Consider the following 27,700-nt stretch of genomic DNA (forward strand, 5'->3'; position numbering starts at 1 on the left):
TCCTAAAATGTTTTCCTCAAAAAACATAATTTCTTTTCGACTGAACAAAGAAAGACATCAACCTTTTGGATGACAGGGTGGTTAGTAAATTATCTGGATTTTTTTTAAAAAAATTGACTAATCCTTTAACCATCTGTGATATACAATTTGTCAAAAATTCATTCAGTTTATACACTTTTATAATAAACCTATTGATACTTTTCCTGTGGTCTGTCATTACTTAAAGGGTTCACAACTGTTGTTAATGGCATTACATGCTCATAGTGACTAAACATAAAACATGTTTTGGGGGAACTCTCATAAGCGACTGTACCTGGCCAAAACACTTGCGTGCATGTTTTTGGTCTTAGGCATTTCAGTTCCTCAGGTCCTGTTTTACATAACTAAAGCCAGTTTACTGTATATCCATGTGCCTGCTATTACAAATGTCAGCTTGCCCATTATCAGACAAAGAAGATGCCAGAAAGACCCCTGGCAATAATTTGAGTTTGCGCTTCAGTTCTGTATCATAAAGCAATATTTACATATTTAAAATAAAGATGTTGCATGTCCATGCAAAATATGCTGATGCTAGAGTCTTGTGTTCGGTTGCTAAGGTGTTTCTGTGGTGTTGCTAAGATGCTCTGAGTACTACTGTATGTATTAGCAGGTTGTTGTACAGTATATGGTTGTTAACTGGTTATTGGGGTATTGTTTTAAGGTGGTTACTGTGAAGGTCTCCACAATTTAGGTGTCTGCTTCCATCGCTTCATACAGTGGGAAAAATTACAAGTTTACATTGTTTAAAAAGCAATATTGCACATCTTAACAAGCTGCATATAATCATGATCATATGATCTTTAGGAATTTATTTAGTCAGGTGTTTTACAGATGAAGATCTGATTCTTATTTTGTTCTCTCTTGCAGACTGACACCAATGCCAGTTACCTCAGAGCGGCCCGAGCTGGAAATCTAGAAAAAGCCCTCGATTACATAAAGTCTGGTGTGGACATCAACATCTGCAACCAGGTCTGTACTCTCATTGGATAGTGCCCCATTTTTAAAGCTCAAAAACGCACATCCATCCATCAAAAACAAATTCATACAGTTATTAAATGTTGAAGTGAAGGAAACATTTATATTTCAGACTTTACAAATTAAGGTCGTATCATGCATGTTCACAAAACCGACCTTTGACCCAACATTACAAAAACCCATGTCTTCACTCTTAGAAGATACTTAATAACTTTATGGATTCGTTTTTGATGGATGTGATTTTTATACACTGAAGAATATTTATTTTCTGTTAATAAAGAGATTTGTATTGTTTTCTCTGACACAGAATGGGTTAAATGCTCTACATTTAGCATCTAAAGAAGGTCATGTGGAGGTGGTGGCTGAACTGATTAAACTTGGTGCAACTGTGGACTCCTCAACAAAGGTGAGTGCATCTTAATCTGCATCAGGTGATGATCAAAGACCTGCTGAAGTATATGTGACCCTGTCTGATGAGATTTTGATATTGATTGGGTCATATTGATTTCAATCGTTGGCATGATCTTACTCAGGCAATATTCAATATGAAAATCTGACTTTTTCCATGTTTAAATACTATAATTGGGTCCCCAGTGCTTCTATCAACCTAGAAAATGTGAATAATAACAACCCAGTAACTTAGTTACAGGGAATAGAGGGAAGACGTGGCTTCGGCTTCTGCAGACTATTTTTGCCTTTTCTGTGAAAATTGTTTGGAAGATTCTGCGGAATGATTAAATTTTTTTTTTAAATATATTAGAGAATTTAAGCTGTAAATATTACAAAATTGCATCTAAAATAATTATTTTCTTACAATGAAAATTAATACACCAAACCAGTGACTCCTGTGAATGAAATTGGACCAACATGAACCTAATGTGCATGTCAAGATAGAATTATAGTTTGTATATAATTAAGCAATATCGCTCGAGTAGGATTTTCTGCCGAAATCTGCGGGCGCAGATTCCGTTTGGGCTTGGTTATATGCCTTACTCCTGCTGCTGTTTAAGTTGTCACGTTATTGTTTGTACCTGTTTTGAATCGTTTTTTAAAATAATTTGTTAACCTGCTGTTTCAAACATTAAGTAAAAAAAAGTAATCCAGACAGTCCTGTTTATGACAGTCACTGTTTATAAATTTGAATCTCCATTACTGTGTTTTTTTTTTTTTTTTATGTGCGCGGAGGGGACCTAGATATTCGAATATATTCGAATACATTGCATGATATTAGATATCCGTTTGAATTTAATTTTTCTCAAAAGTGACAGCCCTAATTTGCACTATCCAACCACGGCACTGCGATTTAGTGCAGAGATCAGCTCATTTGCATTTAAAAGGACACACCCAAAACGGCACATTTTTGCTTAAACCCACAAAGTGGCAATTTTAACATGCTATAATACATTATCTATGTGATATTTTGAGCTAAAACTTCCCATATGTACTCTGGAGACACCAAAGATTTATTTGACATCTTAAAAAAGTCTTGTGAAATGTCCCCTTTAAGGACATCAAGGATATACTTTCACAGAATGTTTTTTACATCATGTACAAAAAAAGTATAAATGACTTTAGCTGTGTTGCGTACTGAATATGCAGAAGTGTAGAAGACATGAATTAAAGATAACACACATGTCACAACACTGCACATGACTTTATAGACACCAGCAAATCCTCAAAGTCACCGCCACAGTGACGCCTAATGTTACGTTTTGACTCTGTATGTCTACCAAGAGGTCAGATCTCATTCATATGGAGAATATTCAAGATTAAGATTTGCGTAAAGGTTTTAGAAATGTTAACCATATTAAAATAGCTTTTTTCTAAATTTGATATTTAATGCTCTATCACATTCTTATGTTTACACATTTGGCAGACGCTTTTATCCAAAGCAGCTTGTGCATTCAATCTATACTGTTTATCAGTATTTGTTTCCTTTTGGATTGAACCCATGACTTTTTGCACCACTAAGCCAATGCTTTTTCTGTTTGCAGAAAGGAAACACTGCTCTACACATAGCATCACTCGCTGGACAGACAGACGTGGTCAAAGAACTAGTGAACAATGGAGCAAATATCAACGCCCAGTCTCAGGTATGGTCAACAGCTACATTTACAATCACATTCATGGATTTGGCAGACAGTTTATCCAAAATGACTTGCATTCAAAATATTGATTTATTTTATCATTATGTGTGTTCTTTTTGAGCAGAAAACTTGCCATCTAAGAGCTGTACAGTGTATGTGTATAGTTAGTTTAAGTGTGTGTGTTTATGCCTTGTCACTGAAACTACATTTAGGGAGTCCAAAATTAAACACACACGGGAGAGAGAGAGAGAGAGAGAGAGAGAGAGAGAAAGAGAGAAAGAGAGTTTTATCTAGAGCTTATCAGCCTGGTTCTGCTGTTCTTAAAATAGAGACTCAGACACTTGTACTCGTCAGATAACTTTTATCTCCCTTAAAAGCATGCAACATATTAAAATAACAAAAAATAACAAGTGATTGTCTGCTAACTTGATATATTAAAAGAGGACCTGAATGAAACATGTTTATATACAGTATGTGCTGTTGTTATACCTACAGAATGGCTTCACGCCCCTCTACATGGCTGCTCAGGAGAACCATCTGGACGTTGTCAAATTCCTCTTGGACAACGGATCCAGCCAGAGCATCGCCACAGAGGTGAGCAGCATAACCTTCTGTTTCTATTCATCCATCATATCTATTCCAACAGCATGCCGAATAAAGAAACGTTCTTCTAGCAATGTTGTTACTGTCTTTAGATCTGTAGCAGACCTGTAGTGTCTCTAAAACAGTGAATATAAACACCAATGCACATCAATGATGCCTGTTTGTGAGAATGAATGTCGAAAATTCAGAGCTCAACCATTAGAAAGAATTATGAATGACAGCATTTGTGATGTAAAGTTGTGCAAATACATAATAATACATGAAATGTAAATATAAACTGTACATTTGATGCTACTAAAGAATAAGCAAAAATTTTTATTTTTTAATTTTAGATTTATTTTAGTTTTTTTTCCTCATTTATGCTAGCTTAATTTTCTTATTGCAACCAATTTGAAAATTAAATTCTTGTGTATATGGTTTCCATTCAGTTTGATTCAGTATTTATTAGTTATCAATATTTCATAGAAATTTTTTATATAAATGCTGGTAACTGAATTCCTCCCAGTTAGCTATATCACTGAAAAATACCCTATACAGCAAAAAAATTAATATCATAATATTCAAAATATACAAAAAATTGCCCAACAATATATTTTGGAATTTTTTTTGTATATTTTTAAATATATTTTCAATGTAAATAAATTGTAAAGCATTAAAGGATTAGTCAATTTTCTTAAAAGAAAAATCCAGATAATTTACTCACCACCATGTCATCCAAAATGTTGATGCCTTTCTTTGTTCAGTCGAGAAGAAGAAATTATGTTTTTTGAGGAAAACATTGCAGGATTTTTCTAATTTTAATGGACTTTAATAGAGCCCAACATTTAATACTTAACTCAACACTTAACAGTTTTTTTCAACGGAGTTTCAAAGGTCCACAAACGATCCCAAACGAGGCACCAGGGTCAAAACGATTGTGATTTTTGACAAGAAAAATAACAAATATGTACTTTTAAACCACAACTTTTCGTCTAGGTCCGGTCCAGTGCGACCTAACGTAAATGCGTAGTGACGTAGGGAGGTCACGTGTTACATATATAAAACGCACATTTGCGGACCATTGTAAACAATAAACTGACACAAAAGACATTAATTAGTATCAGTTGACATACAACAACGTAGGAACGGTCCTCTTTCAATCACTTGTAAACACTGGGGCGGAGTTTCGCGTTCGTCCTCTGTGACCTCTTGACGTCATTATGATTGCGACCGGATCTACATGACGAGAAGTTGTGCTTTAAAAGTGTATATTTGTTGTTTTTGTTGTCAAAAATGACGGTCGTTTTGCTGGATGGGACCCTTGTGCCTCGTTTGGGATTGTTTATAGTCCTTTGAAACTCCATGAAAAAAACTGTTAATTGTTGAGTCAAGTATGAAATGTTGGGCTCCATTAAAGTCCATCAAAATGAGAAAAATCCTGCAATGTTTTCCTCAAAAAACAGAATTTCTTCTTGACTGAACAAAGACATCAACATTTTGGATGACATGGTGGTAAGTAAATTATCTGGATTTTTCTTTTAAGAAAATGGACTAATCCTTTAACAAATATATTTAGCCCACATATTTCAATGCAAGGAAATATATTCATGTCATATTGGAAGGAAAAACTTTGTTTATGTTATGAAACTGTTAACATAAGAGTTTTGAAAAGGTTAAAATTAAATATATTTTCAACTTTAAAAATACAGTTTATAAAATTAACTTGTATTTAGCATATATTTAAAATATATATAAATAAATTTTTGCTGGATGGACTGTAAATGTATTTGCTTCTCCTTGAAATACATTTTGAAATATATGTTAACATATGAAGGCTACAACTAAATATATTTCAAAATTCAAAAATATATTCAATTGAGCATTACTTTTTTTACAAAATGTATTTAGCATATATTTAATATATATTTCTGGCCAGAGAAATTAATTTTTTTGCAGTATGGGACACATTTACATTAACAATAGGCCCACACAATTGTTCAATTACAGTTCACTTTTCCTTTGAGTAACATTGATCATCAAACTGAACAATGCACACACATTGTAATATTGAAAAATAAAAACATTGTAAATGCACGACAGTAAAATACATGAACAACTTAAAACAACAGGAACGTTTTGCATTGCACATTGCAGATGCAAAAAAAAAAATGCCATCTTTACCATCATCCAGGTGGATGCTGCACATTTTAAACACATTAAGTCCTGCAGAAAAATGCTATATAAATGGAACAGATTAATATTATTGTTATCATTCGATTTGAACATAAAATACTTTCACTCATCACATTTTATTTTGTGGGTGAAGACTTCACTTGACCTTTCATCGTGATCCTCTTCTTTTTTTTTTTTTTTTTAAAGTGGAGCAACTCAAAATACAGATGATATACGACATACAAAAAATACAAAGTTTTTTATCCTCTAAAGTTAAACACACATTAGGAAGCAATTGAGGGATTTCCTGAATCAATATTGTTTTGTTCATTTTAAGATGGATTACAGTCGGAGAATTAGTATTTTTTACACAAACTATATATTTGTAATCCTCAGTGATTATTGTCGTGTGTGTGTTTGTAGGATGGTTTTACTCCTCTGGCCGTAGCTCTTCAGCAGGGTCATGATCAGGTTGTGTCTCTGCTCCTTGAGAATGACACTAAGGGTAAGGTACGGTTACCTGCCCTCCACATCGCCGCGCGCAAGGACGACACCAAAGCGGCGGCGCTGCTCCTGCAGAACGATCACAATGCAGACATCGAATCCAAGGTACTGTCAGATCTGTCAGCAGACTTTCCATTGATTTGTGTTCAGAACTCGATGGTGCTTGATGGTGCAGATTTCCACTTAACACACAATCTACGATAATACAGGTCAAATATGGTGGATTCAATTTATTTATCTGAATTTCTTTGTAAATTTTAGTACATTTACACTACATAAAGAGTCGTTCTGTCATATTCGTTGACAAACCACAGAAATATTAACAGTCCACTGTAGATCTCTGGCAGGTGCACCATCCAGTTAAGCCCTTAGTGTCATGTGATTTGTTATTTGGTGTTGCTCTTCACCGCGTGGTCAGCTTGATGCTCCCATTGTGACTTTGTGAACACTAATAAGATCATTCTCTCTCCTGCTCTGATGGTCTCTCTAGATGATGGTGAATAGAACAACAGAGGTATACACAAACAAAACACTGCACACCTGTCACTGCTGCTCCGCCCCCTACTGCCCCGCCCTGCCCCTGTCTGTTGCTTTTTTATGCCTCAGTAGAATGACGCTTCTGTCACTAACGGGCAGCAGAAAACTAGCATGAAGTGGAAAGACCGGTGGAGGTCTGCAGCTGAGAGAGTTCTCACTTTACCATAATAACAATCAAATCCCACATGTTTTTTAGATGCACTGTTAAAGCGTGGCCTGACTGCTGCACTTTTTGTGCTAAACCAACATATGTCCACATGTCAGATATATGAAGCTCCTCAGCTGCAGAGTGTTGAGCTCATTCTGTCTCTTGCATGACTTTCCCCCCTTCACAGCAGGTGCCAGAAGAAACAGCTACTGATCTTCTCCTTTCATCTTTACTCTGATCATCCTTTTGTGTCTTCTAATCTTGTCTCCGCTGTTTGGTTCTCCTTATAGCTCTCATCTTTGTGTCCAATCTCATCACATCTCATCTTTTCTTGTCTCCTCTCATCTCAGCCCTTATGTTCTTACCTCGTCTCATCTCAGCTCTTTTGGTCTCCTTACAGCCCTCATCTCATCACATCTGATCTATTCTTGTCTCATCTCATCTAGACTCTTATGTTTTTACCTCTTATCGTCTCATCATAGCTTTTTTGGTCTCCTTACAGCTCTCATCTTTGTGTCTCATCTCAACACATCTCTTCTTGTCTCATCTCATCTTCGCTCTTATGTTCTTACCTCTTATCGTTCATCTTAGCCCTTTCAGTCTCCTTATAGATCTCATCTTTATGTCCCATCTCATGTCATCTTATCTCATCTCATCTCATCTTGGCTCTTATGTTCTTACCTCTTAATGTCTCATCTCAGCTCTTTTGGTCTCCTACAGCTCTCATCTTTGTGTCATATCTCATCACGTCTAATCTCTTCTTGTCTCATCTCGGCTCTTATCTTTTTACATCATAGCATCTCATCATAGCTCTTTTGGTCTCCTTACAGCTCTCATCTTTGTGTCTCATCTCATCTCATCTACTTTCATCTCATCTCATCTTGGCTCTTATATTCTTACCTCTTATTGTCTCAGCTCTTTTAATCTCCTTACAGCTCTCATCTTTTTGTCTCGTCTCATCACATCAAATCTCTTCTCATCTCATCTAGGTTCTTACGTTTTTACCTCCTATTGTCTCATCATAGCTCTTTTGGTCTCCTTATAGATCTCATCTTTATGTTCCATCTCATCTCTTCTTGTCTTATCTCTTCTCATCTAGGTTCTTATGTTCTTTCCTCTTTTTGTCTCATCTCAGCTCTTTTGGTCTCCTTACAGCTCTCCTCTTCTGTGTCTCATCTCATCACATCAAATCCCTTCTTGTCTCATCTCGGCTCTTATCTTTTTACATCATAGCATCTCATCATAGCTCTTTTGGTCTCCTTACAGCTCTCATCTTTGTGTCTCATCTCATCTCATCTCATCTCATCTCATCTCATCTTGGCTCTTATATTCTTACCTCTTATTGTCTCAGCTCTTTAAAACTCCTTACAGCTCTCATCTTTTTGTCTCGTCTCGTCTCATCACATCGAATCTCTTCTCATCTCATCTAGGTTCTTACGTTTTTACCTCCTATTGTCTCATCATAGCTCTTTTGGTCTCCTTACAGCTCTCATCTTTGTGTCTCATCACATCAAATCCCTTCTTGTCTCATCTCGGCTCTTATCTTTTTACCTCATAGCATGTCATCATAGCTCTTTTGGTCTCCTTAAGTTACAGCTTAATCTTATCTCATCTCATCTTGGCTCTTATATTCATACCTCTTATTGTGTCAGCTCTTTTTATCTCCTTACAGCTCTCATCTTTTTGTCTCGTCTCGTCTCATCACATCGAATCTCTTCTCATCTCATCTAGGTTCTTACGTTTTTACCTCCTATTGTCTCATCATAGCTCTTTTGGTCTCCTTACAGCTCTCATCTTTGTGTCTCATCACATCAAATCCCTTCTTGTCTCATCTCGGCTCTTATCTTTTTACCTCATAGCATGTCATCATAGCTCTTTTGGTCTCCTTAAGTTACAGCTTAATCTTATCTCATCTCATCTTGGCTCTTATATTCATACCTCTTATTGTCTCAGCTCTTTTTATCTCCTTACAGCTCTCATCTTTTTGTCTCATCTTATCACATCTAATCTCATCTCATTGGTCTCCTTATAGATCTCATCTTTATGTTCCATCTCATCTCTTCTTGTCTTATCTCTTCTCATCTTGGCTCTTATGTTCTTACCTCTTATTGTCTCATCTCAGCTCTTTTGGTCTCCTTACAGCTCTCATCTTTGTGTCTCATCACATCAAATCCCTTCTTGTCTCATCTCGGCTCTTATCTTTTTACCTCATAGCATGTCATCATAGCTCTTTTGGTCTCCTTAAGTTACAGCTTAATCTTATCTCATCTCATCTTGGCTCTTATATTCATACCTCTTATTGTGTCAGCTCTTTTTATCTCCTTACAGCTCTCATCTTTTTGTCTCATCTTATCACATCTAATCTCATCTCATTGGTCTCCTTATAGATCTCATCTTTATGTTCCATCTCATCTCTTCTTGTCTTATTTCTTCTCATCTTGGCTCTTATGTTCTTACCTCTTATTGTCTCATCTCAGCTCTTTTGGTCTCCTTACAGCTCTCATCTTCTGTGTCTCATCACATCTAATCTTTTCTTGTCTCATCTTGGCTCTTATCTTTTTACATCATAGCATCTCATCATAGCTCTTTTGGTCTCTTTACTGCTCTCATCTTTGTGTCTCATCTCATCTCATCTTGTCTCTTATATTCTTACCTCTTATTGTCTCAGCTCTTTTAATCTCCTTACAGCTCTCATCTTTTTGTCTCGTTTCATCACATCGAATCTCTTCTCATCTCATCTAGGTTTTTACGTTTTTACCTCCTATTGTCTCATCATAGCTCTTTTGGTCTTCTTTTAGATCTCATCTTTATGTCCCATCTAATCTCTTCTTGTTATATCTCTTCTCATCTTGGCTCTTATGTTCTTACCTCTTATTGTCTCATCTCAGCTCTTTTGGTCTCCTTACAGCTCTCATCTTCTGTGTCTCATCACATCTAATCTTTTCTTGTCTCATCTTGGCTCTTATCTTTTTACATCATAGCATCTCATCATAGCTCTTTTGGTCTCTTTACTGCTGTCATCTTTGTGTCTCATCTCATCTCATCTTGGCTCTTATATTCTTACCTCTTATTGTCTCAGCTCTTTTAATCTCCTTACAGCTCTCATCTTTTTGTCTCGTCTCATCACATCGAATCTCATCTCATCTAGGTTCTTACGTTTTTACCTCCTATTGTCTCATCATAGCTCTTTTGGTCTCCTTATAGATCTCATCTTTATGTCCCATCTAATCTCTTCTTGTTATATCTCTTCTCATGTTGGCTCTTATGTTCTTACCTGTTATTGTCTCATCTCAGCTCTTTTGGTCTTTACAGCTCTCATCTTCTGTGTCTCATCTCATCACATCAAATCCCTTCTTGTCTCATCTCGGCTCTTATCTTTTTACATCATAGCATCTCATCATAGCTCTTTTGGTCTCCTTATAGCTTAATCTTATCTCATCTCATCTTGGCTCTTATATTCGTACCTCTTATTGTCTCAGCTCTTTTAATCTCCTTACAGCTCTCATCTTTTTGTCTCATCTCATCACATCTAATCTCTTCTCATCTCATCTAGGTTGTTATGATTTTACCTCTTATTGTCTCATCATGGCTCTTTTGGTCGCCTTATAGATCTCATCTTTATGTTCCATCTCATCTCTTCTTGTCTTATCTCTTCTCATCTAGGTTCTTATGTTCTTACCTCTTATTGTCTCATCTCAGCTCTTTTGGTCTCCTTACAGCTCTCATCTTCTGTGTCTCATCTCATCACATCTAATCTCTTCTTGTCTTATCTTTTTATCTCATAGCATCTCATCATAGCTCTTTTGGTCTCCTTTCAGCTCTCATCTTTGTGTCTCATCTCATCACGTCTCTTCTTGTCTCATCTCATCTAGGTTCTTATGTTTTTACCTCTTATTGTCTCATCATAGCTCTTTTGGTCTCCTTATAGATCTCATCTTTGTGTCTCATCTCATCTTTTCTCATCTCATCTAGGCTCTTATGTTTTTACCTCTTATCGTCTCATCTCAGCTCTTTTGGTCTCCTTATAGATCTCATCTTTATGTCTCTTCTTGTCACATCTCTTCTCATCTTGGCTCTTTATTCTTACCTTTTATGGTCTCATCTCAGCTCTTTTAATCTCCTTACAGCTCTCATCTTTTTGTCTCATCTCATCACATCTAATCTCTTCTCATCTCATCTAGGTTGTTATGATTTTACCTCTTATTGTCTCATCATGGCTCTTTTGGTCGCCTTATAGATCTCATCTTTATGTTCCATCTCATCTCTTCTTGTCTTATCTCTTCTCATCTAGGTTCTTATGTTCTTACCTCTTATTGTCTCATCTCAGCTCTTTTGGTCTCCTTACAGCCCTCATCTTCTGTGTCTCATCTCATCACATCTAATCTCTTCTTGTCTTATCTTTTTATCTCATAGCATCTCATCATAGCTCTTTTGGTCTCCTTTCAGCTCTCATCTTTGTGTCTCATCTCATCACGTCTCTTCTTGTCTCATCTCATCTAGGTTCTTATGTTTTTACCTCTTATTGTCTCATCATAGCTCTTTTGGTCTCCTTATAGATCTCATCTTTGTGTCTCATCTCATCTTTTCTCATCTCATCTAGGCTCTTATGTTTTTACCTCTTATCGTCTCATCTCAGCTCTTTTGGTCTCCTTATAGATCTCATCTTTATGTCTCTTCTTGTCACATCTCTTCTCATCTTGGCTCTTTATTCTTACCTTTTATGGTCTCATCTCAGCTCTTTTGATCTCCTTACAGCACTCATCTTTGTGTCTCATCTCATCGCGGATCTTTTGTTTTACCTCTTATCATCTCAGCTCTTTAGGTCTCCTTATATATCTAATCTCTATGTCCCATCTCATCTCATCTAGGCTCTTATGTTCTCCATAATCTGTCTTCTCTTGCTGGCTTTTATTTTCTTATTTTGGCTCTCATCTTACTGTTGCCTCTGTTTTGTATTGTTCTCTTCTCAACTCTTTTGATCTCTTCTCATCTGATCTCTTCTCTTTGCCATTTCATCTTGTCTCATCTCAGCTGATTTGGTGTCATTATAGCTATCATCTTTGTGTCTCCTCTCATCACAAATCATCTGCATTCGTCTTATCATCTACTTTTTGTTTATTTCTTCTCTCTTTTGGCTCTCATGACAGGTCTTCTCTCATTGTCTTTTCTTCTTATTTTCGGTCTTGTCTCATCATTTTATATTTTATTATCTTTCATTTCTTCTCTTCACATCTGATCTCTCCTCTTGTCATCTCTTTCTCGTCTCTTCTCACAGTCAGCATGGCTGCCAGAATTGTTCCAGCTGTCCTGTAACTTGTTAACAGCTCAGATTTGCACTGCATGACATATATCGAGTATTAACCACTGACAGTCTTTAGGCAATACCAGAGTCTGACTTTAATCAAAAGCTAAAACTGGACTCTCAAAACCCCTGAGGTCTGTTTACTTCTGTTAAGATGTGTGTATTATGTAGCTCAATAATATGTACTCACCTTTACTTTTAAATATAAGAAATATTAGAAAACAGCAAACACTCATTCTAATGATATGGATAAAACTGCACATGCAGTGCATTGTATGCATGTTTGCACAACTGGAATCATGGGTCCATCTAAAGCTTTCTGTCTTTCTGTATGTTAATTCACATTTGGCTGAGGGTTTCGGAGGCTATAGGCTTCATTCATCTGAGGAAAGCACATCCTTCCTATAGCTTCATGGCACCATATAAACTAATTGGTTTAACATAATAACATAATGGTTGACATGACATGAAACCCTGAATTGGCTTGATTGGGTTTGGTGCAAAGGATGAAATCAGCTGAAGGATGTGTGCTCCCAACTGTATCTGTGCAGATCTCTCATGATTTACTTCACCACACCTGACCTGATCTCCTATGTTGAGGATGAGGTCAGGTCAAGTGATCAGAGGTCAAGACCCTCAGAGTTCAGCATGTGACATGTTGACCCCTGTGCTTTATTTCTCTTTATCTCTCTCTCTCTTTAGAGTGGTTTTACTCCTCTACACATAGCAGCTCACTATGGAAACATCAATGTAGCGACGCTGCTCCTGAACCGTGGGGCGGCCGTAGATTTCAAAGCACGGGTAAGAAAACCCAGCTGATGCTCAGTAAAGGAATATAAGGACTTCATGTATGTAGCAGTGGTAGTAGAGTCAGGGCACGACTGTTGAAAACACCTCATATGTTTAATCATGGACTGAATTTGATGCCAAGAAGCTTAGTTGTATAAGCTTTGATTTCTGATCATTTTGATGTTTTATCATCATACCATGCTCGTCCCACACATACACATAAATGGGAAATCCGTTTTATAAAAAAAATTGAAATATATCACAATGTTTTTTTCAAAAATGTAACTAAGCTCAGATATTGACCAAGCTCATGTAGTAACAGTTTAGCCCTATTATTTTCACTTTGTTACATGAAATTATGTGAGGAGGTCAGATGCAATGTTTCTTGGTTATCCATGGGCATCGAAAGTCCAAAAAATGTGGGTTGGTTCAAAACATTTACTGGAGTAGATGCTATTTTCTTATATCCTGGTGCCTTTTAATTAAACAATTGCTTTTATAGCCTAAAAGGTTTGTTTCGCAGGAGTTTAAATTATATGAACTTTAAATGAGCAAAGCAGAATGGATTTAAGGAGGCAGCAGTGTGGAAGTCAAGGCAGTGGCTAAAATGTGGAACTAAGTTTAATTTATTAGGCGATTTTTGTTGTCCAAAGCAGTGGATTTTTTTATAAAAAAAGTTTTATGCCACAAAAGCTTGCGTGCACTTAGAGGGTTTTGCAGCAAAATTTGATAAATAGCAATGACTTAAACTAAAGTGACATTCGTAAAAATAAGGCATTTAGGGGGTGCGCACACCAAAACTTTTAAACGCGGCTGAAAATGCCTGGAGGATGCCGATTGCCTGCTGTTTTTTTAGCTGAGCGCTTTGGTAGCTGTGATAGCTGTGAGTCGGTTGGTTGCTGTGGTAATGTCCCGCCCCTCCTCCACTGTGATTGGACGGCTGTGTGAGAACTGACATTGACGAGTGGAGCTTTTTACCCAAAGTTGAATATTTTTCAACTCTCTGCGCTGAGCGCGGAAAAACCTCATAGCGCCAGTTTTCAGCGCAAAGGAAAACCGCTAGCTGCTGTCTTTTTTGAAAAACGCCGTTCTTTCATTGGAAACAATTGAAAACATGTGCGAGCCGTGGGGGTAAAAGCTTTGTTGTGCACGCCCCCCTTACAAACAAATGAAATTTTTGTTGTTGTTAAAGTGAAATTGCTAAACCTAAACATAAGAGCCTAATTCGGCAAAAACATGTCAGCAATTAGAGGGTTTTGCAACCTTTTATTTTGTAACAGAGCTGAATACACGATTACAATGTAGGATCCGTCTTACCGTGGGTTCACACCAGCCGTGTTTGAGGGGTCAAATATGCATCTTCCGCGTTTAGTTTGCCGCTTGAACGTTTTGAGTATACTCGCTTCATTCACGCGTGAAAGCTGCGCGTGAAATTCTACTCATCTAGACATTGCACCAATGTGTGTGCAGTCTATAGCCCAACATGCACCAGTCATACAGAATGAAACCCTGGTGGCCTCGCAACCCATTTGGCCCGCTGCATCATTTATTTTCATTTGTTATCTGACGATGACACTAAGGTAACCGCTAAAATGTGCATTTAAAATTGATTGACAGGTCTGTCTCAACAAAAATTGCCTACCGCCAGCCACACAATGTCGCAAACGCTTTTGGCAATCAACGAGGGGTTGGAAAAGGACTTGATGCACACACGCGAGATAGTTCCGGTCTTCTCGTGTCCATTCGGCAAAAGACATTCATTTTAAAATAAAGGTGAAAACTTTTAGACCCGAACCGGGTCAGGTCTTGGGTCGGACCTCAGGTTTTTGGATCTAAGTGGACCCGTTAAGCCCTTTAATAGAGAATGAGAGGGCACATACAGAGAGAACATGTCTTCATGTGGATGTGTGTTTCTCCACAGCTGTTAGTGTCCCCCCATTATAACACACACACGTAAACATACTGTACTCATAGGCTGTAACTTTACTCCTCCTTGACTCTCAGTCCAAGTGAAATCTAAATCCTCAGATCTGAACTTGTGACTTCATGTTGTGAATAATATACTGTACAAGAATTATTAGGCTACATGCATTAGTGTGCACTGCATCCATACTGTACACATAAACACAGATTTTTTATCTCTTTTACTGGATGATTCAGTAAAAACTCTCCCACCATCATCCACCAAATTCACTTCAACTGTCCCGAACAGTTGTGGTTCCTCACAACACCTGTTAGGTCATATCTGTCAGATTGTATGGACAATGAATGTGCCCTAGACTAAATAAAAGCTTTGAACACTTTTGCTTTATTGTGTTTACCTCACCACCAGAGGATAACAATTTTGCAACATTAGCCTTCGGGTGGGTACCGATATTTAAAAAATGCTAAGCAGTGGTTTATGCTGTCTGGTTAAGACTTGTGTGAGCTGTCACTAGAGGGCGCTGTAGTTCAGTATGCATATATTAGATCTGTGCTTATGCAGCTCAAATGTGCAACATCATTCAAATCATAAAGGTGGAAAATGTATCACTTAACCATTACCTGATAACATGCTTATATTTCATAAGCAACAAAGACACAATACAGACACAATAAGACCCAATAAAAAAAGCAGTATGCAATTGAGAAGATATTAGTAACACAACTATTGAACACAGATAAGTACAGTAAAGTAGGCAAAGATCAACTTTGCCAAAATAAAATGAATAAAATTAAAGTTCATGACTTTATTGTCATTATTTTATTGTGGCAGAATGACATCACACCTCTTCATGTGGCATCGAAACGAGGAAACGCCAACATGGTCAGACTCCTGCTCGAGAGAGGATCCCGAATCGATGCCAGAACCAAGGTCAGTGCACAGTAAATGGTCTGAACACGTGAACTTGTTCTGTTCTAGCTCTATATTTATCTAATCAGAGGAAGTGAGCACATGTTTCCTCACTACTACTATTGCACAATACACTGTGGACATTGTATATAAAAGACCTGCATATCACATTTGATAAGAAAAGCATTACGTTGTTGCTCACAGGATGTATTTTGTAATGTATGTGGAATGTATTGGCAAAAATACAGCAGGGAAACGTTGACGTTTGATTTTAATAAATGATATCAGCCGCAGAGCTCATGTTTTGTGTTTGGCACGGGTGTTGAAGAGGAATCAGATGCAGATGTTTTAGTTCATTCAGTTTTGTTCTAGTAGTCTCTTTAGAGTTAGAAAACAACGTGAATGTGAGCTGATGATTTACCAGCGTGTGTTTGTCTTTCACCTGCAGGATGGACTGACACCTTTACACTGTGGAGCGAGGAGCGGTCATGAACAAGTAGTTGAGATGTTGCTCGATCGTGGAGCCCCCATCCTTTCCAAGACAAAGGTACTACCATCCCCAACCGGCCTTAAAGGAAAACACCACCTTTTTTCAATATTTTACTAGGTTCTCACCTCAATTTAGACGAATTAATACATTCCTGTCTTTATTCAATGCGTGCACTTCATCTTTGCACAGCGCGTCGTGAATGTGTTAGCATTTAGCCTAGCCCCATTCTTTCCTTAGGATCCATACAGGGATGAATTTAGAAGCCACCAAACACTTCCATGTTTTCCCTATTTAAAGACTGTTACATGAGTAGTTACACAAGTAAGTATGGTGGCACAAAATAAAACGTAGCGATATTTTAAGCAGATAAAAAATGCGAACTATATTGTATGGCGGAAGAGCACTTAATTTGCAGCACTTCGAACTCGGCGCAGTAATATTGATTAAAGTGCTGCAAACCTAGTGCTCTTCCACCATACAATATAGTTTTATAAACGTACTTTTTTTTTTATTTTGTGACACCATACTTACTAGTGTAACTACTCATGTAACAGTCTTTAAATAGGGAAAAGATGGAAGTGTTTGGTGGCTTCTAAATTCATCCCTGTTTGGATCCTAAGGAACGAATGGGGCTAGGCTAAATGCTAACACAATCACGATGCGCTGTACAAAGATTAAGTGCACAGATTAAAAAAAAGATATGTATGTATTCATTCGTCTAAGTTGGGGTAAAAACATAGTAAAATATTGAAAAACTGTGGTGTGTTCCTTTAAGCACAAATTCACTTATACTTGATATTTTTGTCTAAAAACTAGACTTATTTTTAAAAATAAATAAATATTTTTTTTTTATTTGTACTGTAAACAAGACAAAAATACTAAGTAAGAAAGTCATTTTTGCAGTGTCTATATGATGCAAAGTAAAAATGAAGAAGTGAAAGTTATTCAGACCTAAAGATTTCAACATAACCTAAATCTGTGCATGTTTTTGTTTCAACAGAACGGTCTCTCGCCGCTACACATGGCAACACAAGGAGATCACTTAAACTGTGTTCAGCTCTTGCTCCATCATGACGTGCCCGTGGATGATGTCACCAACGATTATCTGACCGCGCTGCACGTCGCTGCCCACTGTGGACACTACAAAGTTGCCAAGGTCCTTGTGGACAAGAAGGCCAATCCCAACGCCAAAGCACTGGTAAGTGTACGGTTAGATTTAACGCACTTGAACTGTAGGGCAGTATAATGCACCCAGAGCTTTATGTGTTTTCCCAGCATCAGGTCTCACAGCTAGACTTGAACACATACTCAGGCTTAGATTTAATGTGTTATTGTGTTCTTGTTGAGCCTAATTCAACCTGATCTGACAAACACTAACAAACGCCAACAAGCTGGTGGGAGCAGCATGAAACCCCTGTTGCCATTTGTTGCAGTTGGTTTTAAACAGAACAGAACATTGCTATTTGTTGGATGGTCTATGAGTACAGTTTTTAAGTCTACAGTTCTGAATGTTTATTCAAAATACCCAGACGTGACAGGTGTGCATTGAATCTTGGGATAGCCAAGACTTTGAAGAATCCATCTATGGATACTTGGAATTGGCACAACCTTCGTCTTGGCTCGGTGACGTCATTGGCCTTTAAATAAGGCCTTCGAAGGATGCAGCCCCTGAATTGGGATGATCATGCACCCTGCCGGCCTATTTCTAACAAAACCACCAATGCAAGCTTGAGAGAACCGCCCCTGACAAATCTCGCGAGAATCACGACTTGCTTTACGGCAACAACGTCACACACGTTATGCTTGTTAGACTTCGTGTGGCGCTGCAAGAACCGACCGCCGGATGACGTCAAAGTACCGCGAGAATGATCCGAGACGGCACTTTGACGTCATCCGGCTGTCGGTTCTTGCAGCGCTGCATGAAGTCGATCAAGCCTATAACAACAACGGCACATGCGAATTTGAGACGTGAGACTAAACGATTTAAAAGTTAAGAAAGCGCGTTCGGAAGCGAGTAGGAAAAGGAAAAGAGAATCTGACCACGTTAGGAACCGGACAAGAGTCCCACTCGGTCAGGTTTTTACTTGTTGGCGTGAGCTAAAAGACAGCACTGGATGGGATGCTGATCTGGCGATCTTGTTGATGGACTAGTAAGTAAATCTCTCATTTGTAAACTTGTTTGCGGTCTATGTTGTTGCGCTTGCTTGTAGTATGTCATGCGATTATCATGACAACAGTTGTCAATATCTCACATAATTATCAGGACATAAATAAGCCTAGAGGTTGTAAATAGTGTAAACATGCACAGTTTGCAAACTATTATGATAAATAGCAATAATCATGTATAGTGACATTATAACGAACAACGTTATGAAATAATGCATTGTACATAATTAACTTTGTCATGGCATTTTGTAATCTTTACTTGTGATTTAGCTGCAATCATTTAAAAACGTTATAAGCTAGCAAACACGGTATTTTATTATTATATGCACTTTACACTTGTAATAAACTTCTTATTATCCTATTACCATCATCTGTAGTTTAGTAGACTATGCAGTAGCCTAATATTTGTATGAAATTGTGAAACATTACCTGGTCATTATCTTCGGAGTACTAGAGTGGGAAATTACGACAGTTGCAAGTATTCTCCAGCGACTCTAGGGGTCGCTGTTTGACAAAAATGCCGTAAATGCATAGAGCGGCTTTAATAAAAACAATAAGCCCCGCGAAGCAGTGGTGTTACAGTGCATTTTATAACAGCCTAAAACTCCTTTAGCTGTTATAAAATGCACTGGTAACCCACTGCGTCTTGGAGCTTATTGTTTTATTAACTCTTTCCCCGCCATTGAAGAATTATCTCGTCCATAAAGAGAAAACATTTCCCTGCCAATGACGCTTTCCTGACGAATTTTTATGGTAATCTGTATTCTGTTATTATCCACTAGATACCGCTAGAAAATTTATAAAAAACTGAAGCAAAAAGTATTTTACAAATTTTAAACTCTGTGGATGTTTGATAATCATTCTGAATCTGATCTATAACAAAATTCCTTTTTGAGCTTTTTGCTCAAAATTTTGTATTTTTGAAGAAACCTACCCATATTTAAGAGGTTATAAAAAGAGAATAAATAAAATGTTTTTTCCTGTTTTTTAAGCAGAGTGTCTGTTCTTTTATTTGATATATTTGTATGTTTATATATTTTTAGAAGAAGGCATTTTGTGAAACTTTTGTTAAAATCACAAAAAAATGCTGATAGGCAAATAAAAAAACAAGGCTGGCGTGGAATGGGTTAAAGGGATAGTTGAAAATTTACACACCCTCAAGTTGTTATAGATCTGTTTACATTTCTGTGTCCTGCTGAACACAAATGAAGATATTTTAAGCAATGTTTGTAGCCAAACTGTTTTAAGCACCATTAACTTCCATAGTATTTTTCTTTCCTACTATAGAAGTCAATGGTGCTCCTGTTTTTTGCTTGATTACATATATCCGCATTTGTGTCCAGCAGAATAAAGAAATGTATACAAGTTTGTAACAGTAAGTAAATAACAACAGAATTTTAATTTATGGTAAACTATCCCTATAATTTATTGGAGCGGTTTCCCGGACAGGCATTAGACTTAAAATAAATGTAAGAGCTGTCCAAGCTGAAAACAACTTGCACTGACATATCTTAAATACATAAATGTCTTTTGTTTTGCATCAGCATGAACATAAGTAATGTTTTAAGTAAGGCATGTTTGTTAAAACTAGTTATATTTTCTAATTAAACTAAAGCCTAGTCCTGGTTTAAGATAATCCCTGTCCAGAAACCACCCTATTATGTTTCTGTAGAGTGTCTAGTCCAATGGGTTAAAAAAGTCACTTAACCGTCACCATTCTCTACCCCTAAAAACCTAAACATAAAATCCTATTGTTACTTCAGAGCCAGCAAAGATGTTCAACCAAAAACATATTCTGTTCTAATGGATCTGTCCTAAAATTCTTCATTTTTTTCTTTTGCATCCAGCATAGATGATCCAATATTGGTTTTATATGTAAAACATTTGGAGTTGTGTATGAGAACCACATTTTCTTTCTGCACAGCACTGTGGTGATCTGTTAAAAAAAGTCTTTTGGCAAAGTGTGCAGTGCATACTGTCATACTCTGAAGTAATGGTTACAGACCGGGCGTGTCGCTGCAGTTTAGGAGGAAAAAAACGGAAGGAGGAGAGAAAGCTGTAGAAACTTGCCAAGCATTGAGCAGCAACAGCCACGTGTGTTCAAACAAAGCTTTGTTCATTCACTTAACTTTATGTCGTCAGGTTATGAGGAAAGCCAACTGGATTCTTGTTAGATGAAGTTAAAGACACTTAAATCTTTCATTTTTTTTCTTTTGCTGTGTAGAATGGTTTCACTCCGCTTCACATCGCTTGCAAGAAGAACAGAATTAAAGTGATGGAGCTTCTGTTGAAACACGGAGCGTCCATACAGGCTGTAACTGAGGTAAGACAGAGACATTTCTTCATCTTTATTTTTGTCTTGTTTTTCAGTACAATCAAGTAGATACATTTAGATGCATCTAGGCTAGACATTACTTTTAGGAATGGTAGGAAACTATTTCATATAAAAATGATGTATAGTGCAATGCAATATTTGCCTTTGTTATTCGATTTTCTTCTCAATAACAAATCTCTTGTTTTTAGGATGTTTAAAAAAAGTTTGCAGAAGTTAATATCTAATATGTAGGCAATTATCTTTGTCAAATGAGTACATCTGCAGAACAAAAGTGTGCGAGGTTCCAATCAGACACATATACGCACAACCGGCGCAACGTCATAGAATGTCTCTGAACAGGTTCACGCCCACTTTTGGGGGAAATCGCACTAGACGTTCCATTGACTTCCATTCAAAACAGCGGAACAAAGCAACCCTCGTACACAGCCGGCAGGCGCAAACAACCCACGAAATCACTCAGATCAAACACGTTGAGTAATTATCTGTCCATCCTGCCGGCCATAGAGCGCGAAAGATACATTAACACATTTAATTTGGTCAATATAAAAACATGTCCCCCTCATTCTCCCAGCATCAAATCCGTGTAACAACGCTCCCTATTGGCCAGAGGTGTCTTACCCGGACATTAAACACGTATCTCATCAAGTCAACAGGGAAGCAAGTGAATGATTTTACTTCGTATTTGAAAGTTACTTCGTATTTATTTATTATGTCTTTATATTTAGAGTAATGAGTGCACTTTTCCGTCCAGCCATACAACTAACTGGCTTAGTGATATTTCCAGCAATCACTGGATGGCGTTGTTACACAAATTTGACGCTGTGAGAATGAAAGGGACATGTTTTTATATTGACCAAATTAAATGTGTTAATGTATCTTTCGCGCTCTATGGCAGGCAGGATGGACAGATAAATACTCGACATGTTTAATCTGAGTGATTTCATAAGTTATTTAGGCCTGCCGGCTGTGTAAAACCGTTGCTTTGTTCCGCTATTTTGAATGGAAGCCAATGGAGGCGCTGCTGTTTTAACCCCCGAAAAGGGGCGGTGACGAAATTTACAGTCAAGTTCCCGGATGTGCCGGTAGTCCGTATACCTGCTAATCAGACTATGCATGCATGACATCATCTAATTAATATTCATGAGTCAGTGAATGGTGTTTTAAGATACATCCCCTACACTGCAAAAAATTAATGTCTCACCAAGTATTTTTGTCTTAAATATCTAAGAATTCTTAAATTGATATACAGTTTCTTGAAAAGCAAAGTGGCTTAAGATTTTAAGTCTTGTTTACTGAAATAAATTATGAAATTTTTAAAGGGTTAAAGGAATAGTCTACTCATTTTCAATATTAAAATATGTTATTACCTTAACTAAGAATTGTTGATACATCCCTCTATCATCTGTGTGCGTGCACGTAAGCGCTGGAGCGCGCTGCGACACTTCGATAGCATTTAGCTTAGCCCCATTCATTCAATGGTCCCATTTAGAGATAAAGTTAGAAGTGACCAAACACATCAACGTTTTTCCTATTTAAGACGAGTAGTTATACGAGCAAGTTTGGTGGTACAAAATAAAACGTAGCGCTTTTCTAAGCGGATTTAAAAGAGGAACTATATTTTATGGCGTAATAGCACTTATGGGAGTACTTCGACTCGGCGCAGTAACACCCTCCCTCTCCCATTATGAGAGGGAGAAGGGGAGCGGACTTTTCAGGCGAGTCGAAGTACTCCCAAAAGTGCTACTACACCATAAAATATCGTTACCCTTTTAAATCTGCTTAGAAAAGCGCTACGTTTTATTTTGTACCACCAAACTTGCTCGTATAACTACTCGTCTTAAATAGGAAAAACGTTGATGTGTTTGGTCACTTCTAACTTTATCTCTAAATGGTACCATTGAATGAATGGGGCTAAGCTAAATGCTATCGAAGTGTCGCAGCGCGCTCCAACGGGGGATGTATCAACCATTCTTAGTTAAGGTAATAACATAGTTTAATATTGAAAATGAGTAGACTATTCCTTTAAGGCTTAAAACAAGTAAAAATATCCGCCAAAGTAGTCTAAAAACAGTCCACTTATCACATTGTTCCCGAACTCTTGATGCAACCACTTATTGAATGAGATTTTAGTTTTGAGATGCACAGAAAGTGTTTTAATCAAATTCAGGATGTTGTGTTGAAGACAAGCTTGTGTGCTTTTGGAAATGAGGTCATATTTGCTGTTTCTCCGGCAGTCTGGACTTACGCCCATTCATGTGGCTGCTTTTATGGGCCATGAAAACATTGTGACTCAGTTGACGAATCACGGAGCGTCTTCAAACGCCATGAATGTGGTGAGTACAGACGTCCAGCCCTCAGCAGAACCACACAGACGTTCATGAGGTTTCTTTGCGTCCACAACCATTTTTCTCATTCGTTTTCTCTATAGGGAAAGAAAAAAGTTTAAACCTTGCGCAAAATTCCAACAGTTTGGTGCTGTAGAATGTAAAACTGTAGTTATCTAGGCATAGATGAATAATAAGAGCTCTGTACTGTACATGGTAATGACATATTATAAGCCTCAAACGCAATTGTGTTCTCATTCTTATGTAAACCTTGTGCACGCAAAAGACTGCTTGAAAACAGACCAATCTTAACATAACACCGACTGTAAAGTAACAGTCAAGATAATGTTGTTGCAATGCTTAAAACATAGTTGTAACTGCTGAGTTAGCACTATATGCTAGTTAATGCTATATGCTAGCGTTTAGGCTGAATTTCTACTATTGACATTACAGTTATTGTAAACTACTTTTTATTCTTCAAAATCTGTATCTTCATCTGATACAGACTCAAACATAAGATCTGTTTACAAACACACAGAGCTACTGAAGATGCTGCTCTGTAAAAGAGCCAATCAGAGCACAGCTCAACATTATTATTCATGACCCTTACAAATAAGATAATAATAGACAGGCTTGTGCACAATTCAGAATTTAAGAATTGGAATTTGAATTGAATTTACTCCACCCTACAGGAAGTTGAATTGTAATTGGAATAACAGGAATATTCAAATGGCAATTCAAAGAAATTCCAGAGTCACACAACAAAAAGAATCTCACATACATTCAGTGTTAGGAAAGTAACTTTGGAAAATTTTAAACTATTTTAAATACTTGGATAAAGTAAAGCATTCTGGGAAATAAAGTCATGTTCAATAGTGCTCCATAAAATTACAATTATAAAAATTTAACTTAATTTCTTGTTATGTAACTAGAGTTTTTATACGGAGCCCCTAAGGGGACATGGAGCAAAAATTAAATAGTTTAGTTTTGTGTGCGGACGTGAAACTATTGCGTTAATTTTGCGTGCGCATGTGAAACTAAACATGTAAAGGAAAAGTTTCATGTGCGCACGCAATAGTTTCACATGCGCACGCAATAGTTTCACATGCGCACGCAAAACTTTTTCTTTAAAAAAAAATTCTGCACATGAAGGTTTCGCGTGAGCATGCGAAAGTTTCACGTGAGCACAAGAAAGTTTTACGTGAGCACATGAAACTAAACTTTCGATTTTTTTTACTCCAATGTCACCTTAGGGGCTCGGTATTTTTAACATTAATTGCTGGGGGAAAACATTTCCTGTTAATGTTATCTGTACAAGTAGTTCAAACTAATATAATTTATAGAATATGTGGGTGATTCTCACGAAAACTTGGTTTTAAACATGTCAAGCATGAAAATGTAAAAATTGCTTAAATTTACTTTTTTTTCCCACCAGACATTGAAAAACAAAGTCTGGAGTAAATAGGAACATTAATTTAAAAACTTTTACTTATCATTTAACACTTTTTGTAACATAATTTAAAAAATTAGTCCTAAAAAATCTCATTACCGCAACAGTCAGAAAACATCAACACTGACATATTTTCAAAATGACATGACAGACCTGAAAGAACATAATTTGGAGATTCTGCACATGCATTTAAAATCAAAGTATTATGCTTCTATTAATTAAATTAACATTTAATAAGCATATGTTGCGGTAATGATAATCAAAATGTCGTGTAAGCATTCTGACAAGACAATATTTCAAATTAACTGTAAAAAAATGATCTTACCTGGTAGCCATCTTGAAGTAACTGGTCCATGTGCTTGGTCACTCAAAATCAAACTTTATTAAAATTCTGTATGTGTGCTTAAATTGTTCTCAAAAAGTGTTGCTGAGGATGAGAACATCAGGCATGGACACATAATTTTCCTAATTTTTCCTTATTATTATTATACATGAATATTCAGTAAATATTTTTTCTGTCATCTAAAGTAGTCTAGCAAAACATCCATTTATTTTTTTTCTTAATATTTTTGTGTTAATTTGATTCAATTACAACATAACGCATGTTCAAACACAGCCGGACACATTGCGGTAATGAGAATTTCAGCAGAAAATGAGATAAAATTTACAATTATAAATTCTTATGTTGAAATCACACATTGTGCAAGGTAGAACACAGTATTGTGGTAATTCTGATGCTTTTTAATGTTACTATATTACACATTTTAAAGCTAAAATCATTAGTGCCGTGGTGTTTCAATGGTTTCGTGAGAATCACCCATGTAATGCAATCATATCTGACATATAATACTGAAAGCTTTATTTTTAACACTTCACTTACTGTATAATATGTATATGAATTTCTTTGAATTCCTATTGAATTGCAATTCTGCTTCCTTTAATTCAAATTCGAATTGTAATTCTAGATCCTGTTTTTAAATTTAAATTCAAGAATTAAATTGGAATTCAGGAGTCATTCTTAATTCAATTCAATTTAATGTTTTCTGTGTGACAAACTTCAAATCGCATGAACCATTTCTAAACTGAAATCCTATACAGATTTATTCATGGAAAAACCCAACTGTTGCGATTGTTAATGGAGATAAGGAGTGAAACAAAACATTTAAACAAAGCTCCAGATGTCGGCTATGTTTTGATCTGGATTGTGTTATTGTCTCTTGCATTGCTTTGGTCTCCATCCTTTTGGGGTAATAACAGACTAAAACATGCGACTAGAGCTTCTCAACCTACTGTAATTACAGTAAAGCCAGACTGTAATCTGCTGTTTCCTATCGGAGCACAGTGAGCCGTTGTCACCATAGAAACATGCAACTCATCCCAGCAGTCAAAACAAAGACAGCGGGACGGTTTGGGCCGAGCCTGATGAAGCAAAGACTTACTGTCTAAACTCAGTCGTATATTTTTCCAGAAATTTCATTTGTGTGTGTGTGTGTGCCTGCGTGTGTTTTAGAGGGGAGAGACGGCGCTCCACATGGCTGCCAGGGCAGGACAGACAACCGTGGTGAAATTCCTGGTGGCGAATGGAGCAGATGTGGACGCAAAGGCCAAGGTGAGAACTACATGCTGCTTTAATAATACAGTACTGTTAGTTAAACATCACTATTACTGAGGTTAAATAACCACACAGCAGTCGTACAGTCGATCCCTGAACGCTTACACGGTCCGTTTTTTCACGATTCTAAGAATTGACCGCATTATATGAAAAGTAGCATCTGTCATATAAGTTTGTGGTTTTCATTTAAAAATACTTTACAAGCACAGACAGTGCAATGAAAGTCCTGTATGGTTTCTACCGCTGGAGTTTAATCTGAAGTGTAACAGCTGTGGAATGTGATGAAGTCAATTCATACTAATAGGAAACATTTGTTTTCATTTACTGTCAAAAGTGTACCGAATGCTCAAAAGTTACCCTGGACCACAAAACCAGTCATAAGGGGTTTTTTATATTGAGAATAAATTTATATGAATAAATACGCTTTACATTGTTGTATGGTTTGTTACAGTATTTGGCTGAGATTTGAAAATCTGTAATCTGAGGGTGCAAAAAAAATCTAAATATTGAAAAAAATCGCCTTTAAAGTTGTGCAAATGAAGTACTTAGCAACACATATATTACTTATGATAAATACTTTTTAATATATTTACAGTAGGAAATATATCTTCATGGAAAATGAAATTTACTTTATATCCTAATGCTTTTCGGCATTAAAAATTGATAATTTTGCATGCAATGTATTGTTGGCTACTGCTTCAATTATACCCGTGTGACTCGTGACTGGTTTTGTGGTCCACAGATAATTTAGAATAAAATATTTTGAGAGAATATTAATTTGCTGGCATATTACTGATCTCTATAAGGGAAGATTCACAAGGTGTTTGTGTGTGTAGGACGATCAAACACCGCTTCATATCGCCAGTCGTCTGGGTAAACCAGATATAGTCCAGCAGTTGTTGCAACACGGAGCGTCACCGGACGCCACCACCTCATCCGGATACACGCCCCTCCATCTGGCTGCACGTGAAGGCCACAAAGACATCGCATCTATCCTGCTGGACAGCGGAGCCTCTCTTAGCATCACCACCAAGGTCAGTCACTAAAACAAACCTCCAAAAAATACAACAGAAACCATCACGGAAATTCTAATAGATTTAATACAAATAAATACCATTAAAAATCATCAGCTGTTTACCATTAAATCCATTCACAACCAAGCGTGCCGCACAAGCCCTGAAAAGTGAAGCCAAAACGTCTCGATCGCCCCCCAGTGACTGGTCCCAGTATAGGTCATAAACCCCGCCTCCCCATGTTATTCAATGGGACTTGAGACCAACTAAACAATTTAATTACACTTCAATTATCTTTTTTCCGGAGCTGGTTTCTGTCATTTACTGTAGTTTTTATCACGC

General features: G+C 37.0%; 1 protein-coding gene across 1 annotated transcript; it reads left to right on the plus strand.

Annotated features, from left to right (window-relative positions):
* The first annotated feature begins 425 nt into the window (after positions 1-425).
* LOC141349098 (uncharacterized) lies at positions 426-27,409 on the plus strand. Its single transcript, XM_073869177.1, has 15 exons — positions 426-503; positions 907-1,008; positions 1,322-1,420; positions 3,009-3,107; positions 3,597-3,695; positions 6,279-6,464; positions 6,850-6,873; positions 13,049-13,147; positions 15,891-15,989; positions 16,417-16,515; positions 17,459-17,656; positions 20,849-20,947; positions 23,194-23,292; positions 26,244-26,342; positions 27,182-27,409. Exons 1-15 carry the CDS (start codon positions 426-428, stop codon positions 27,389-27,391), a joined length of 1,689 nt encoding a protein of 562 aa, XP_073725278.1. The 3' UTR covers positions 27,392-27,409.
* Positions 27,410-27,700: the final 291 nt, after the last annotated feature.

This window comes from Misgurnus anguillicaudatus, chromosome 7, assembly GCF_027580225.2.
Source record: "Misgurnus anguillicaudatus chromosome 7, ASM2758022v2, whole genome shotgun sequence".
NCBI classification, from domain to species: Eukaryota; Metazoa; Chordata; class Actinopteri; order Cypriniformes; family Cobitidae; genus Misgurnus; species Misgurnus anguillicaudatus.

Bases quoted from the DNA above. Each gene is read 5' to 3' on its own strand.
- LOC141349098 (XM_073869177.1), top strand. From the start codon at position 426: ATGTCAGCTTGCCCATTATCAGACAAAGAAGATGCCAGAAAGACCCCT. The intron at 6,465-6,849 runs GTACTGTCAGAT...TGGTCTCTCTAG, and splicing joins ATGCAGACATCGAATCCAAG to ATGATGGTGAATAGAACAAC. The intron at 16,516-17,458 runs GTACTACCATCC...TTGTTTCAACAG, and splicing joins CCATCCTTTCCAAGACAAAG to AACGGTCTCTCGCCGCTACA.